This window comes from Nicotiana tomentosiformis, chromosome 12 (genome assembly GCF_000390325.3).
Source record: "Nicotiana tomentosiformis chromosome 12, ASM39032v3, whole genome shotgun sequence".
Lineage (NCBI taxonomy): Eukaryota > Viridiplantae > Streptophyta > Magnoliopsida > Solanales > Solanaceae > Nicotiana > Nicotiana tomentosiformis.
Window position 1 is genome coordinate 131,243,333 of NC_090823.1, and position 17,386 is coordinate 131,260,718.

The window sequence follows — 17,386 nt, forward strand, 5'->3', positions numbered from 1 at the left end:
ATTACCTTTTCATCTTGTTTTAATGTCTAAGTTTGCTTTAATGGTCAAGGTTGGCCAATTTTTGGGATGATAGTTATCTATAAAATTTAAGACTTAATCTGAAGAATAATAGTAAAAGAAAAACTTATTACACAAAAGACAAAAATAGAGTCAAATAATTAAGTTTTAGTTGCAGATAACTAAATAGATTTTAAAAATTATGGTCAAATTAGATAATATATTCAAAACCAAAGCAGTATAAGGCTATGAGCCTATGACCAAAGTCTAGTTTGCGTTAGAAAAGTTGAAGATGAAACTAGGGAGACCGAGCTAGTTAAAGTAATTTAAAAGAAATATCGAAATGAGTTTAACTTTTATTCGTTAATAATAGAATTAGAAAAATTACACTATTAAGTTACTTAAAAAAGAATTGTAGATAATCGTCTATAATAAGTAGGATTAGTAAGGCAGCCTACATGTTACAATAAATTAAATTACATTGATAGTTTGAAAATTATTTATAATGCCATCAACATCTATAAGTTTAATTCTACCGATATATATATTAGTACTAAAACTTTTGCTATATGAATGTTTTCATGTGGCAAATATACCATTAGTGGCAGAGCCATCTTTGCCAAAAGGTTGTCAATTTGATATTTCTTTGCCGGAAAATTACATAGTATAGATAGGTAAAAACAAAAGTTAATATATATACACTATATATTGAATCTTTTTGACTTATTCGTATATTTACTTCTTTATATTTTGACTCCCCTTAATAAAAATTCGATTCCGCCACAGGATACCACTCACTTACCCACACAAAACTTCTAGGGGGTGGAGGAGTTGGTCTGTGGGCTCAGTTTATTTCTTAAAATGGACAAGTAATCAGCCAACATTGAGCATGAGTTGCACAGTTAACCAACTTATATATATCAACTCTTTTAAGTTTCTAACCCACTCCATCATTTTCATATATTCTTTTTGCTTTTCTCTAATGCCACCAAACCAACCTGCTTTAATATTTGGTGTGTCTTACATTTCTATAACTTAAATCATTTTAACTTCTTCATAAAGCTAATTGCTAACACATTAATCTCATTAATATAACTCCCTCTCTTTATATCTCTTCCCATTTTTGTGATTTATATGCTATAATTCACTGTTGATTTCATATGCTAAGTGGAAGAAACATGAAGGAAAAATCTATAGAGAAGTTTTTTATGTTGCCATTTTCTGTAGTGTGTGGTTCTGAGTCAAGTGTTGCAGTGAGCAGTAGCAGCAGCCAATCTGAGAAAACAAAGACTAATCCAGCTGAGAAAACAAGTATGTCTCTCTCCCCCTTATGTCTCGTGTATATTTTTATATTTCGTGTCGAAAATATTGGGTTCATATAAACTTAATAATACTTATATTAAGTTTCAGTATTATTAAAAGGTTAATCCTATAGTAAAACCTTTCAAACCAAAAGGCTTGGTTTTGTCAGTTTATTGGTTCACTTACGGGTAAAAATCAGAAATAACTTGATACTAATTGAAAATTAGCCGCAGTTTCAAAAGTAATCGAAATTTAGCCATTTTTTCAAGTAAAAATAAAATTCGAACAAAAACTTCCTTAAAAATCAGGAAAAATTCCAATATAATATGTTGGAGGTCGAATTTTTTATATATGATATTCCAACATAATATGCTACAATTTCATAATGTTCTTGAGTTCCAACATAATATACTGGAAGTTTATAGTATATTATGCTGGAACTTCTCATGTTTCTGCTAAGTTATTTTTGTCCAGATTTTATCTCCGCATAAAATAGTGGCTATTGTTCAATAACTTTGCACTATATTTTAATTATCAATCGGAAAACTGGCTAGCTCATACTATATTTACTTCATTTACGGTAGGCTTTTGATGAATAGATAGTTTTCGTTTAAAACCACTTATATTGAACGGATAAAACTCATTTGAACCTGATGTTATATTAAATCATACTAATTTATCATGGTTAAGTCATAAATTAAGATGAAATGCGTATTACCTTAACTATGATCTAGTGACAAGAGGTTTTAAGGCATATGTCATATATTCAGTGGGTTGGTGTAAACACCTAATACAAATACGTTTTTCCTCGTCAGATACAATATTTGCAATTGCTTTTGTTGTGCCTCTGTATTGTTATTCTTTTCTCTGTTTGACACTGTTACTTTGGGTGTGACTTATTCAAGAAAGACTAGAAGGAGAAGAGAGCTCATCAAGTGTAAAAATGAAGAGCTTTTGGGGATTTTTGGCCATGACAAGACCAACATTTTCACAAAATATTCGAAGATTGAAAAGGCATTTCAAAGGTTTCTCCCAATTATTTGGTAAATAACCATTGCCCATACTTTATATTTGTAAGATTTCAATCTCATCCAGTAATTCTCTTTTACCTTTCCTCCCACATTCATACAAAAGCATAATAAAAAACATGCAGAGCAATATACATTGTCTTTTTCTTAGTTAAGATTGTCTTAAACTATATTAAAACACTAATCGTTTGGCAGAAGATATAAGAATAGTGTTGAATTTGGTGTATTAATAATGCTGATATTAGTAATGTCGGGATTAGTTACGCTGACATTAATTATGCTGAGATTATTTCTTATTCACTATTTGGTTTGATGTATTAAAGCATTGCATAATTTCTAAAAGGAATGGTTATATATAAAAATACCCTCCATAGTCTTTAACTTTATACACTGTTTTTTCCATGAATAAAACATACAAAGAGAAGAGAGAGCAACACCATTTCTATAAAATATGGCAAAAATTATTTGAGAATAGATTTCGATGGATTTGAGGAGCAATTATGTCTTTAACCATATTTATGCAAGTATTAAAAACCTTTATATTGTTAATTAATACCATGGTTTGCTATGTATTAGTTATACATAGGATATTACCAAATTGAATTTATAACTAATATAAGTATTAGTAATACATTGGTTGAAAAAATATACCAGACAAGGAATTATTAATGCACAAAGCTAATGCTTGCATTGTTTTTTCTAATATCTCCTACCAAACGACCCTTAACAAATTTTACCGATAAGAAAATTCGCAGCCCAATGTACAACAGCAACAACAAATCCATTAATTTTTCACAAATGGGTTCTGTAGAAGGTAAGATGTACGCAACCTTACTCCTATTCTGGAAGAGCAGAGAGATTGTTTCTGATTCGCGGCCCAATGTATTCATTTTAATTTTTTTATCCTTATAATTTGCTTCTTTTTTCTTTTGTAGTGCACAAAGAGGAAGAGGAAGAAGTGGAAATGGAGATAGAAATAGGGTATCCAACTGATGTGAAGCATGTAACACACATAGGATGGGATGGATCAACAACAATTAACCCTATCAAAGGATGGGAAAATTTGAAAACTCCTGAATTAATTTCTTTTCCTTCAATTTCCATTAAACAATTTGAACTTGCTATGGCTGCCCAAGCTGGTGGACCTGTAGATGTGAATAATAACCATTGTGCTTGACTTTAATATTTTTATTTGTAATTTCATCTTGTTTTTCATTTAAATTCTGTCAGTTTATATTTTTTTCTCTTTTGTGAGGGTGGAGAAAATTGATTGTCCTCGAGTGTTATTATGGGATTGGGTTTGTGGGAATTAGATTGTATAGATATTGTTAAAATTAGTAAAAGAAACTTTTTTTTTTCTTTGGGAAAACCCAAATTTGTCCCTGAACTTCGTATAAAGGTTTAGATTTGTCATTCATTAGTAGTTGATTCTTTCGTTTTTCATAGTATCGAATCTTATTTACTAGTTATTGTTATTATTTTTCCATCTATATTTTGGTTCTTACGATGCTAATATTATTTTTATAGTTTCTGTTACTGATACTAATATATTATCTCTTTTCGCCTTCTTGAACCGAAAGTCTATCAAAAACAACCTCTCAAACCTTACTTGTGAGATTTTACTGAATTGTTGTTGTTGTATTCATTAATAGTTGAGATCAAATCTATCTTTATCGTCTTAGGGAAATAGACTAAATCGGCCTTGTTAAATAAATGTAAAAAGATCTAATACATGGACCCTTTTTACAAGAAAAAGATCAAATGTGACATTGAACAATGCCAATCTATACTCTGTTTTTAACTCTATTTTTTATTTTTTCTGATTCTTCCACTAACATAACAATTTATTTTCTTCTCAGTCGCAACTTTATTTTTTCCATTAGGTAATAAAACTAATGGATGGTCAACAAATTTATAAGAATTTAAATTATATACGTTAAACATAAATAATTTTTTGCACTATCAATTTATTTTAACATGTTATCTAACATTATTTACTCTAGTTTTAGGTGACTCCATCAGATTTGTTATAAGCAATTATAAGTGCACATAGATTAAACTCAATTTATATAAAGCATCCGTCTCATTTGTAAAATGAGATATTTCCATAACCTTTGTTCAATGAAGTCGAGCCATGGATTAAACTATGGAGTAGAATTTAATAAAGTAGAAATAAAACTTACGAGTGCAAAAATTAATTCCCAAATCACTTTTAATCATGTTTAAGTCTAGTAAAATATTTTCCCAAAAACATTTTCTTTAATTAGATTATTTTCAAGTTTGGTTACTAAAATTTATCAGAAATAAAAGGAATGAATACACGAACAAAATATCCCTGAATGTATAACTTGCTTCTACTGATTATTTCTTTTTGTTCTTGTGTTAAATATTTTCGCAAAGATTATCATTCCCTATATCATATCACTTTTTTTCATGCTTAATCAAATACTAGAACTTAGCAAGAATATAATTTCTCATGATAAACACTTTATGGCCTGTTTGAATGGTACAATATAGTATTATATAATATCCTATTATATTATATCGTATTAATAATATAATATTTAGATAAATTGTATTATTTATTATAGTTTAATTTCGAATTTACAACACCATACAATATAACTTTATGAACAGTAGAAACAAACATAATATCAATAAAAACAATACAATAATAAATCGCGGGAAACGACAATCTAAAACAGGGGTTAGAATTCCCAAACAATTATCCTATCAACCATTTGCGGAATTTGTTTAAAATTTTACAAATTGTTTTGAGTTTGCAAATCTTACAACAACAATACATTAATATTACATATAAATACCCAATATATTTTCATAGTATGGGATACGAGAAGAGTGACCTTTCTCCCCTACCCTATTTTGCGGAGGTAAGCAGTTGTTTTCGATAAATTATCGGCTTAAAAAAATAATTCTCAGCCGAGTTTGCAAATCTTAATAGAAATTAATGCAAAAAAGGAAAATAAACATTCAATTTTGTTTCGCAAACTCAAACAAAAGCCAGCTTGAGCACCAGATTCCCTTTAATAAGCATTTAACCAAACAAATCTTCATCAACCAAATGAAATAAACTTAAAAAACAATAAGAGAAAAGAAGATAGAGATATAGTGTGTGTGTGTGTATATATGTAGGCACCATAGCGAGCCAAAAGCTGATTGAAAAGCAAAACAATGGCTTTCTGAGATGCCTGGGTTTTTACTGTTAGATCCTCTCTATACTATATTTAGAAAAAACAGACAGCACTTTCCGAGACATATTTCATGGTATCTCAAAGAGGTATCACAATTCGCGGCCAATTCTGTCTGAGGAGGATCTGTTTTTAGGGTTTCCACTTCTCATTACTTATATACCCAACATACACCAATCTTTTATTTTATTTTATTTGGTGAAGAGAAAAAAATTGAACTAAAAGGTTTTTGGGCTAGAAACTCCAATGGGAAGTTCAAGTGTTAAATGACCTGTCCAACATGGAATTGTTGGGCTTTAATTGTTGTCATTCTATGAAGATTTAAGAGCAAACTTCATTTACGACCGTTCGGCACTAAATTAAGACAATCGCTAGCCTATTAAATTTGATTGCAAGTTATAGCCAAAAGTTTATTACATTGGCTACACACAAAAAAATGCGCTGACCCATTTGATCAACTCTTCAAGTTGCAAAGTAGAGTTTTTAATCTATTCTGATCTACTATTCTTCATTATTTCTCCACTATAAATTGTTAAATTTTTCAAAATAAATCAATTTTCTTATTTAATGTCATTTGATTTGCAGGATTTAGTAGACAACTGAAAGCTATTTCAAAGTCGATATCACTTCTTTTTTAATAACTGAAGAAATAAAATAAAAATTTCATATAACTAAAACCAAAAGCACCAACTTACGGTGAAATGAGCAAGTTTTAATCTCTCTCTCTCTCTCTCTCTCTCTCTCTCTCTCTCTCTCTCTCTCTTATTTCTTCTTCTAAAGGTTTCGTCTTTATATTCCTTTAATTTGAATAAGTGTCACGTCTTGCTTTTTAAGGTCAGGTTGGACCATTTTTGAATCAGTCTTCTGTTTTATGGATAAAAATTAAAAGGTATAAAATACCCTTAAGTATTCGTCAGAGATATACCCAGATTTTCATATTACGAATAATGAGTTCCTTAAATTTACTAACGCTTACAATTAGCATAAAAAAATTTATGCTTGTTTAATAGAAACTAAAAAATAGCAAAAAATTTAAATAAAAAAAACTAATTAGAGTTACATGAGTCTTGTGAGTTGTGATTCAATAGAATTACTTTAATCTTTTTGTGAGGTGGACCTATTATTTTTGTTTTAATAGAAATGTCAGCAGCTTCTTAATTATAAATTTTTATACAAAATAGTCTATACACGTTTGATAGATAAGGTTAAGATAAAAGAATAATATATATATATATATATATATATATATATATATATATATATATATATATATATATATATACACACACGTACTTTTATACTTCATACAACACTATATACACGTTGGATAGATAAAAGTGCTCGGGATACAAAATAGACTGTCACTATACAAGATATATACAGTAGACTGTCACTATACAAAAAATATACAAAAAAACTGTCATTATATAAATATATACAAAATAGGTTGTCACTATACAAAATATATACAAAATAGACTGTCACTATACAAAATATATACAAAATAGAATGTCGCTATACAATTTATATACAAAATAGACTGTTACTATACAATTTATATATAACAGACTATCACTATACAAAATATATACAAAATAAACCGTCACTATATAATATATATATATAAAATAGACTGTCACTGTACAAAAAATATATAAAATAGACTGTTACTATACAAAAAATATAGAAAATAGATATTTCGAGCTATTAAATGTAATATGTTTGGACTGAAGGGATATTTTCGTGTCAACGGAAAAAAATACGGGCTATTAAAATGTTGAGGGGATATATAGGGCAATTTTCTCAAGATTTAACGAGAAATAATATTATGTAGTCATTCTAAAGGACTGTTATTTAGGAATTAGTTAGTGCGTCCTGAATTTAAGTTTTTCACTTCAATTTTTCAAGACAAAATAAAGTCATGAGTTGATATTATTAGTTTAAAATTTCAGGACAAAATAAGTACTGGCTAATCTCTAAATAACATCCCTTAGAATGGCTATCTGTGCACTTACCCCAAGATTTAATAAATCTAGAAGAATTAATATATATATATATATATATATATATATATATATACACACACACACACGAGGTTAGTATAAAATTTATCCTATGACTAGGTAATATCCACAATCAAATATGGGAGAAATAAAATCTCATATTCTATCACGAAATTAATATCCTTATTTATAGAATAACTAAATGACCCCTAACCGTACATATTATGTATACCGGCTAGGTAAACAATGAATCGGATTGACCATTTTTGTAAAGTACCCTAATACTATTAGGTCCCACCGGTCCATCAAAGGCTCTATAATGGGGCAATTGCACAGATAGTTATTCTTAAGGATCCTATTTAAAAATTAATCAGTATTTAATTTGTCCTGAAATATTAAAGTAAAAATTCTGACTTCCACGACAATCCAAGACATTTTTGTCCTTAAAAATGAAACCGAAAAAAACTGAAAAAACTCAAATTCGTGATATAACGGCTAATTCCTAAATAGTAGCTCTTTAGAGTGGCTAGTGGCTAGCTGTTGTCATTTCTACCTCTTTGAAATGCAAAGAAAGCCGACGTGCTCATACAGCTGGCCCAAACACAACTCTAGTTGGCGTCAAATCGATCTATCGTTAGATCAAGCAACTGTTATTAACAGCAATTCATCACAAAATATCCCCATTTTTGTAGAATTCAATCGCAGATCGATATATCTACAGGTATTAAAATTAATTTCAGCTCCGAAAGTGTTTTTTTTTTTTTTTTTTTAAAACTTTTTCCATCGAACGACCAATTTTGACTTGAAATTATCGTTGCAGAATACAGACTTGTGTTTTCAGTGTGGGATCGGACGAAAATGGGTTTTTTGGTGACAACTCTAATTTTTGTTGCGATTGGAGTTATTGCATCTTTATGTGCCAGAATTTGCTGCAATAGAGGACCTTCTACTAATCTGTACGGTCAATTTGTTCCATATGTTTATGTTTCCTTCAAATTTTGCTTATCATTATTCCCTTAGGGCTTGTTTGGTTTGTTGTATGAAAAAAAAAGAAAAAATTGCATAGAACTCTGACTTATTAATACCAAAATGCTTGAGTTTCTGTATAAACTCTGAATCATTGATGCAGCTTTGCATTACTAATATAGTACTCCTGCTGTTTCAATTTATGTGAACCTATTTGGTTGGACATGGAGTTTAAGAAAGCATGATATCTTTAAATGTAACTTTAAACTTCTCATTGTATCCTTAATTAGATGATTTATAGCCACACAAACATTTATGGATTGTTTCGGACCATAAGCTTCAAAAGTTTTCCATTTTTTTTAAAACTCCGTACCCAGTCAAATAAGTATACATAAATTGAATTGGAGGGAGCATTGGTTTCAACTTCATTGCATGTTTTAATTCCTTTAAGGCTTGTTTGGTTTGTTGTATGAGAAAATATAAATTCGGCATAAAAAACTCTGCTCTCTGCATATACATAGCAAAATTGCAATCCTTTGATGGTGGTATCTTACAGGGTGTTTGCGTAAGCTTATAAGCTGGTTATAAGCACTTTTAACTTGTCTACGAGTTTGGTAAACGCTAAAAGTGCTTATAATCCAAAATAGCCAAAAGCTATAAGTTGGTCATGTAACAACTTATGGATTTAGCTTATAAGCACTTTTGATTTAACAAAGCTTTTTACTATTTTATCGGCACTTTTTTACCAAACACCAATTGTTTATTATCAATTTCAGCACTTTATAAAATCAATTTCAGCACTTACAAGTGTTTCTCAGCACTTGATACTTATCAGCTATTAATCACTAATCTGTATCATGAAGACTTTGATAGTTCTTTTAGAAATTAATTTAAATCGACTCGTAGTGTATTTCATGATTCAGGCATTTCAGATAACAAAAGAAGCACATGCAATTGAACTTCAAAATGCAAATTGTGATTTTTGTCGGGCCGCTGTTTATTTTTCTTCAGTTTATCTTAATTACTCTAGAGCTCTTCAGGCTTCAATAGATGATGTATGAAATTTTGTTCAAGCGTCTTTTGATCTCTGTTTCTAGTAGCTAACTGAATTTTGTGATGCAGGTTACACATGACATTGATCATCACTGCTACAGTATGCTGCTGGATGATGTGAGTTTGCTTCTCTCTCTCGCTCACTCTCTCTCTCTCTCTCTCTCTCTCTCTCTCTCTCTCTCTCTCTCTCTCTCTCTCTCTCTCTCTCTCTCTCTCTCGCACAGACACACACGCTCGCATGAACAAAGGTGTACAAAGTAAAGCAGAACCAGACGTAATGTAGATACTTTATCTCTCAAAATTACTTATAAAAGAAACTATCTCTTTCAAAACACGAGCATGAGTTCATTTGTTTGACTTGAAGCCAGGTGTTAGTAAGATATTTCCTGAATTTGCTTCGTCAATTCCTGTACTTAATCTTTTGATGTTAACGAGGTTGCGTAAATAGAGAAATTACTTACCAATCAAAAATAAAAATAAAAGATAAAAAATAGAGCAATTACATATGGGTATAACCTATAAGAATACCTTTTTGCTGAGGAATCCATATTTTGCTCGACTTGTTGAATGTATTGCTTGTGCTGTTGAGTCTGCACTTCCGCGTAAAATATGAAATGGGATGTCACTTGTCAGTTTGTCCACTGTGGAATATTGAATGAAGCTAATCCATTTTAAGAATTGGCTGGCTCCGTGATAGAGCCAAGTAATCAATAATCAGAACTTCAAAGTTACATGATTGTTGTCCCATAAACTTTGTGAGAGGATTTAGATGATGATTGACTTCCTAGGATGTGCTTGGATGTTGGTTTTTGGGTATGAAATATATATATCTATATTATTATAAAACATGAATATAATGTTGGTTTATCAAAATATCATTAGGATATTAGTTGACAAATAATACCATGTAGGGTAAAACTGATATTTTAAAATATGCTTAATACTACATTTTTCATGGACTTCTAATATTAATCAAATTCTGGTTTCTCAGCTATTTGAGATACTACATGTATACCGACCTCTGCACCCTTTACCAAACATATTAGGATTCTTTCAAAAATTCACAAGAATAAAACATAATTAACATTATGATACAATATTTTACATGAGGGAAATATAAGAGAATCTTTTTCTTCTAAAGATTAAAACATGACACACATTATGATGCTCCTGGAATTTTTATTTTTGGCTTAATTGTTCCTCTAAAATTAAATTGATTCTTTAATTAGCTTAATTATATTCTTATGCAAAATATTATTATGAATATTGAAATTAAAAATTTTAGTATTACTTTGAATTTTTGCCAATGCCAAGAATGTTGTTTGTTGTTTATTACATAGTAAATTTCTTCAAGAAGAGTGCCAAAAACTTTAAGTTTGTTCCATATAATATGTCAGTGTCTATTGGTTTTACGTGCAAGGACGTTTTTATTTTTAGGTTGGAGATTTGAAGCGTGAACGCCGATAATATGGTAGCGAAATCTAAGATTATCAAAATTCTCTCTACAAAAGGATACGAAAACCCGATTATAAAAGAGCACGAAGGCTAAATGTTACTTACACTATTCTTAACATAAATCTATACGATATTTTGGTAAACATAATAAAAATAGATTTCTAAATAAATTCTACTTCCGAATTTAAAGAAATAAATCGATCAAATTTAAATGAATTTAATGCAGTTTAAACTTGAATTCAATTTAGTCATGCTTTTCAATTTAGTCACGATTTCTCTAAATTTGATGAAGTACCTTCTCTTGTTGAATAATAAAATGCTTGCAGGCTATATTATAGAATATTTTGTGTCTTTTTTTTTTTGTTGATATCGATTTGGATTATGTCCTTGGACAACTGATGTGGACGGTGCTTATATCATTGATATAAATTAAATTGTGTGATATTTATGTGTTGCTTCGACTTCTTCCACCATCATATGGAAATTTGCAGTGTGTATAAGGTAGAATGTTTTCCAATATTTATAATTATAATTTTCTGCACTCTGAGTGCTCTCATGTTTTGGTTTACATTACTTTTAGGTGTACATAGTTACTTGGTATAATTTTTATTAGCACATTTATACGCACTCCAAGATTCAAGTAGGATAATAACATATAGATATACGGGAATCCATATTATTTTAATTCCCGTAAAATTTTTGAAAGCTTTATGAACATAACACTATTGGTGAATCTGAATATTTATCTCCATAACACATCAAATATTTATAACTTTCAATGAGTAGTACACAAAAGTTATGGACTTAAAATTGATCGGCTATTAGAGATAGAGCAGGTCTATTAAACTTTATGGGTCCAACCTTTAACGTTCTTAATATGAAACGTAATATATCTTTAATTATGTGTGCAATATTAATACATTTCTTAGTGTAAATTCATGTCGTAATGCTACATCCACCCCTTATTGGAGATTTTATTTAAATTATGTTGTGTGGCCTTACTGCCATTCCTCGCTCTCCGAGGCTAGAACAAAGTGGGAATTTCTTGGTTCAGTTTTGAGTAATGTGCTTCTTTTATGCGCTAGCACATGTTTAAAGAATACAAGAAAGTAAAACTCTACCCTAAACACTTCACATTTATTTGACCTCGCATAGAACTCTTTGATATTTAGCACATGCTTAGCACCACCATTATTTTTCTTATATTATATTGATTTTGTTTAAAGAAAAAAGAGATTTTGGAATGTAACATAAATTATCACGATGTTTATTAGATGCGACATTCCTAACTAATATTGTTATCAAGTTGATATCTTCTTACAAATTTTAATATAAATTCAAATATATCTAATCAAAACAAATAAAACTAACAATAATGGAATTCTCACTATTTTTGTGCTTTAATTTATACTTACAAATATTAGTATAATTTTAAAAATATTATTTAATTAAAACAAGTAAAACTAACAAGATCGGGAACTCGCACTACCTATACGCTTTGGTTTTAACTTATAAGTTGAATAAATGTTTTTGAATGATATATTGTGTTAAAAGTTTATTATTTTTTATATATAAATTTAATAATAGGTGTAGGGATTACACGTGTTCTCACGTGACATAGAGACTAGTGTGTGTGTATATATATATATATATTCCGGGCGAAGCCAAGTATTGTACTCCAATTTTCCTTATCAAAAAATATATATATATGCAATTGGGTGCTAAATATATGAATCCACTAAAATCTAAAGATATTGCAGATATTCCTTTCTTTGAAAATTTTCAGAGGCTTAAGTTTTTCCTGATCAGGGTGTTCGTAATAAAAGCTTAAGTTTGAATTATCTAGTTGATTTGACTAAAATCTGCATTTGTATTATCAAACAGTCATGGTCTTGTGAATTCTAGCCTAGCTTCGTAAATCCCGTAACTATTTCGTCCTAAATTATTTAATTGTTTCTCATAGATGAAACATAGAATCGCTTCTTCTTGAAATCGATGAGATGTAGATTGCTATATCTATTCCATACTTTTGAAGTTCCTCATTCTGGAAAGTAAGAAATGTGATGGAATTTCTTTATATGTGAACTTCCGTGATTATGTGGTTGAAGATCTCCCTCCTCCCTGCAACGTCCTTATTTCCCTCTCTTAGTTGATAGATGAATGTGTTGGTAATGATTTTCAATGTTGTCTCTAGTGGGTTCATTATTGTTGTAATTTTCTTCTCAAGAATCATGGAGCTGTCCACTACTTTTTCTTCATTCTGCTTTGCCTCTCTATGAACACGAATCAAGTTCAATATTTCTTTATGGTATTTTGATGCTCGTCTCAAGACTACTCTCTCTCTCTCTCTCTCTCTCTCTCTCTCTCTCTCTCTCTCTCTCTCTCTCTCTCTCTCTCTCTCTCTCTGCCCCTCCCTCCTCTCCTCCTGTTTTGTGTGAGGGGATAGTGGGTGATAATGATCTGGTTGGGAAGCTGATGCAGTGGCGTATCTTGGAGCGACTAGCATTCATTATTGATTTACTCTGTGTTGGAAGTTGGAGAAGTTATGCTTTCACTAATACTCTAATAGTATTTTGGTTAAATCTACAGAATCCTCCTTGTAAATGCTCTATTTAGTATTCGCTGTGATATTCCTTATGGTCTCTCCAAATGAACCCCTAACTTTTACTAAGCTTATTCCTTAAAAGAAATAGTCATTCTCCTTCATTTGGCGAATGCAATGACTGTTTGCCATGTTATCCTCTTAATGCATGGAAACAAGTAATTGTGTGCTCCATCGATTGTCAATGGTTGGATATTACTCTGTATTCTCAGTCCTATATTATTAAAAAAGATTTATGCTTTTTTGGACCATTTTACTGCATTAGCCCAAAAACGATTCTGTTGGTGTGATTGAATTATAAGAGTGAATCATCACTTTGAGGATATGTTTGCTAGTTCTGCTGCCCAACAGGCTGCAGAGAGTGCTATTTTTGCTTTTTTCTTTGATAAGCTTCCTTAGCTTTGCAGGCGTGCACCTAAATTTTCATTTGACAAGGAACTTATTTATAGTTCCTATTTTGATTTGCCATCAATAATACTGGGTTGTCACTTAAATTAGCGTGATCTTGGAATAATAAAACTGACCCCAATATTCCCGGATTGAGGTGTAATAATAGTTAGTAGTAGTTGTTGCAAGTTAATGTACAAGTAAATTTCTATTTGCCATTTTCGTTGTTAAATTGGATTTATCAGTTGATACTGAGAAGAAAATCGACTGTTTCTGGTTTTTTTTTTTTGTGGATAGGTGGGCAATCGTGTACCTTGCACAGTTGAAACCACTCATCGTTCCAGTTTTGAGTGAAGGAGAATAAGATGCTCTTGGAAACTCAGGTTTGTCGATTTGAGTGAAGCGAAATACTTGTGGCATGCTGAAGTCATATTGTATCACTATTTATGTGCTTATCGTTGATGCAAGACAAATTTGATTTCATTTTTTTGTATAATATTCACAACTTATTTTCTAGTTCTACATCATCTTAGAGTGTCTTGTCTGAGCTTCGACTGCATAAATCGTCTTGGAAGAACACTATCGGATGGGCGATGTAATTGGTTATCTTTTTGCCTCATTCTGGCAAGAAACAATAAGCGTTGGGGAAGCTATTGCATTCTCATTTTACCAAGGCGTTTGTCTGCGAAAATTCATATAGTAGACTATATTTTGTTTGGAATTGAGGCGTAATTGTTGTTGTTGTTATTGTATTTGTTTAAACTCTTGGTCATGGACGGAGTATTTTAACTTTTACGTGCAAGATGTACTGCAATTTTATGGATGTGTTAATTTAAAAATAAAACTTTTTTTCTTTATTTTAGTCTTGCTCCCAGTCAGAACTTTGTTTCTGTTTAACAACGACTACAGTAGTTGCAAGAGTGAATGAAAAAAGAAGGAAAAAAAATGAACAGGAGGGTCCATTTGTTGTAACTTTTTAGTACACAAATGATCTGATTGTATTAAAATTATTTATATGTCTGCTCTCTTTAAAGAAGACAAAACCGAAAAAAAAATTAAAATTGGTCATCTGTTCAAACGAGAGCTCCTAAGAAAGTTAAAAACGAGTTAAAACGGCTGCAACCTAAAAACTTTTTGATAGTTTTTCATTAATTGGCTTGGCTAAGTTTACACACAAAGTTGATGACTTGAGATTGAAAACATGTGGATTAGATAAGGAGATTTGCCATCCATTTGAAATCAAAGCTTAACAACTACTCATTGCTGTTGAAAAGAAAAGAAAAGAAAAGAAAAGAAAATTCTGTCCATATTTGTCACCCCACAACATGGGCTTTAAAGATGGTATCAGCATGGGCGGAGCTAGAGTGTCGGGAGTGGTTTCGGCTGAACTTAGTAGTTTTGGTTCGAACTTTGTATTTGTCTTAAATAATTTATTGAATATATATAAATTATTAATTTAGAACGTAGTACTTTAATACGATCAGAATCCCGTACCCATAAGCTTAAAATCCTGACTCCGCCTCTTGAGGTACGAGGAGTTTCCCGGAACCATATATTGTTAAGAACAATGTTGGGGACAGGTGAGAATCTTAAGAGAAATTTATGTAGGACCATAGCAGAAATTAAGACAAAAATTAATATAAGCATATTTTGACATAAGCTTTAAACGCCGTTATCAATCGTAAGAGCAGATTGATTAGATCAGCTACTCTTTCCAGATCTGATGTAGTCAGTGAGAAGCTGAGTTACATTTTTAGTATTAGCAAGCCTGTAATTGTCTGAACAAACTAGTCTACGCTCGGCCAATATTCCGAACTGGTTTTCCACCTATTTTAAGTGTTCGATCATTTCTAGCAAAGTATAAAGGACAAATTCGTTACGAATTTGGGGTTTTGACAAAAGATATCTTCTTCAACCTATAATCCATCAATGTAAAATGCAAATTCCTACTTACATATCTAATCCGGTCGAATTTCTAAAACTTTATAAGTGAAAAATGACATTTCTAATAACGTTTATACCTAAAAGTCGAGAATTTTGATATCAAAAAGGTTAAATCCTCATCACATTTAGAAAGAACCTGATAATATATTCAAATATTTTGTGTCCGAATTTAAGTATGAAAAAAAATCTTGATAAGAACGTTTTTTCTTTAATGAGCCTGATGTGACACGAGTTCGAATTAATCGAGCCAATACCAATAGATAAAAAGGTAAATTGGTGATATTACGGAGGAATCACGTAATGAATTTATATATAGATCAACATTCATTCGGTGACAAGAAGGAAAGTGGAAAATTACAGGCTAATACTGTCAAAACGTGTCAACAATTTATGTCAACCTAAACTTTTTTTTCTTTACTTCCTTTGATGATTATTATAATGATTATAATAAAAGGATGAAAAAAGAAAGATCCATAAAATCTGTTCTAGTAAAGAAAAGAGCCAAGTGTACATTTGTCCCTCGGAGAGTTCATATTTGTCCCATAAGTTCACAAAAGATCAGAAACGTCCAAATTCAAAATTTAAACTAGAACAAAATTTCCCAACTAAAGCCACCTATGAAGTGGTAACGGGTAAGTACTTATTCATTATTAACTAGAGGTCTCAGGTTCGAATATTCGGTATTGCATCATTTTTGTTAGGAACGTTTTACCCTCATTTTGAGACTTTTCGGTATGAATTCAAATTTAATCGAGTCCCAATATGAATACCGGATATCGAGGAAAACCAAAAAAAATGTAGAACTGAATATTGACACCAAAAAAAATAGAGTTTAAGTTCTCTGCATTGATGGTATAAAGATGCTAAGGTAACAAAGATGTTATCTATCGCACTGCTATTACAAGCTAAAGTTCACTCATAATGTATAAAATATTTATATTGTCGTGTTTATAACTTAAATTCAAAAAAACAAAAATAATGTGACACGTTTGCAACTGCATGTCCGCAATTGATGGAAAAAAGCAGCAATAAATCAAAGTAAAGAAGAAAGGTGCAAAAGAACAAGAAGGTATTGTCCATAGTGTCATCTAAGTACTTTCTAATCATTAGACTCCACTATTTGTGAAGTTTTTTTTGAGCAATCCACATTAAATTGTCTGTTCTACACTTTTAGAATGGAAACTAAGTGGGCGAAAAAAGTGATTTTCTTTTTAAAATGAAAATGATATTTGAAAGTTAAAGTTGTGTTTGGACATGAATATAATTTTGGGTTATTTTTGAATTTTTGTGAGTGTTTGGACATGAAAATTTTAAAAAACAGCGTTTTGGAGTTTTTTAAATTTTTGAATAATTCCAAAATTCATCTTCGAGCGAAAATTAAAAATTTCATGGCCAAACGCAGATTTCCAAAAAAAGTAATTTTTTTTGAAAAAAGTGAAA

At 30.6% G+C, this 17,386-nt stretch overlaps 2 protein-coding genes across 2 annotated transcripts; both read left to right on the plus strand.

Moving 5' to 3' along the window:
* The first annotated feature begins 940 nt into the window (after positions 1-940).
* On the plus strand, positions 941-3,744 carry LOC104121256 (CRIB domain-containing protein RIC4-like). Its single transcript, XM_009633207.4, has 3 exons — positions 941-1,308; positions 2,205-2,342; positions 3,263-3,744. The coding sequence occupies exons 1-3, from the start codon at positions 1,158-1,160 to the stop codon at positions 3,502-3,504; spliced, it is 531 nt and encodes a 176-aa protein (XP_009631502.1). The 5' UTR covers positions 941-1,157; the 3' UTR covers positions 3,505-3,744.
* Positions 3,745-8,070: 4,326 nt separating this feature from the next.
* On the plus strand, positions 8,071-14,859 carry LOC104121257 (V-type proton ATPase subunit e1-like). Its single transcript, XM_009633208.4, has 4 exons — positions 8,071-8,260; positions 8,360-8,495; positions 9,628-9,675; positions 14,300-14,859. The coding sequence occupies exons 2-4, from the start codon at positions 8,398-8,400 to the stop codon at positions 14,364-14,366; spliced, it is 213 nt and encodes a 70-aa protein (XP_009631503.1). The 5' UTR covers positions 8,071-8,260; positions 8,360-8,397; the 3' UTR covers positions 14,367-14,859.
* The last annotated feature ends 2,527 nt before the right edge of the window (positions 14,860-17,386 follow it).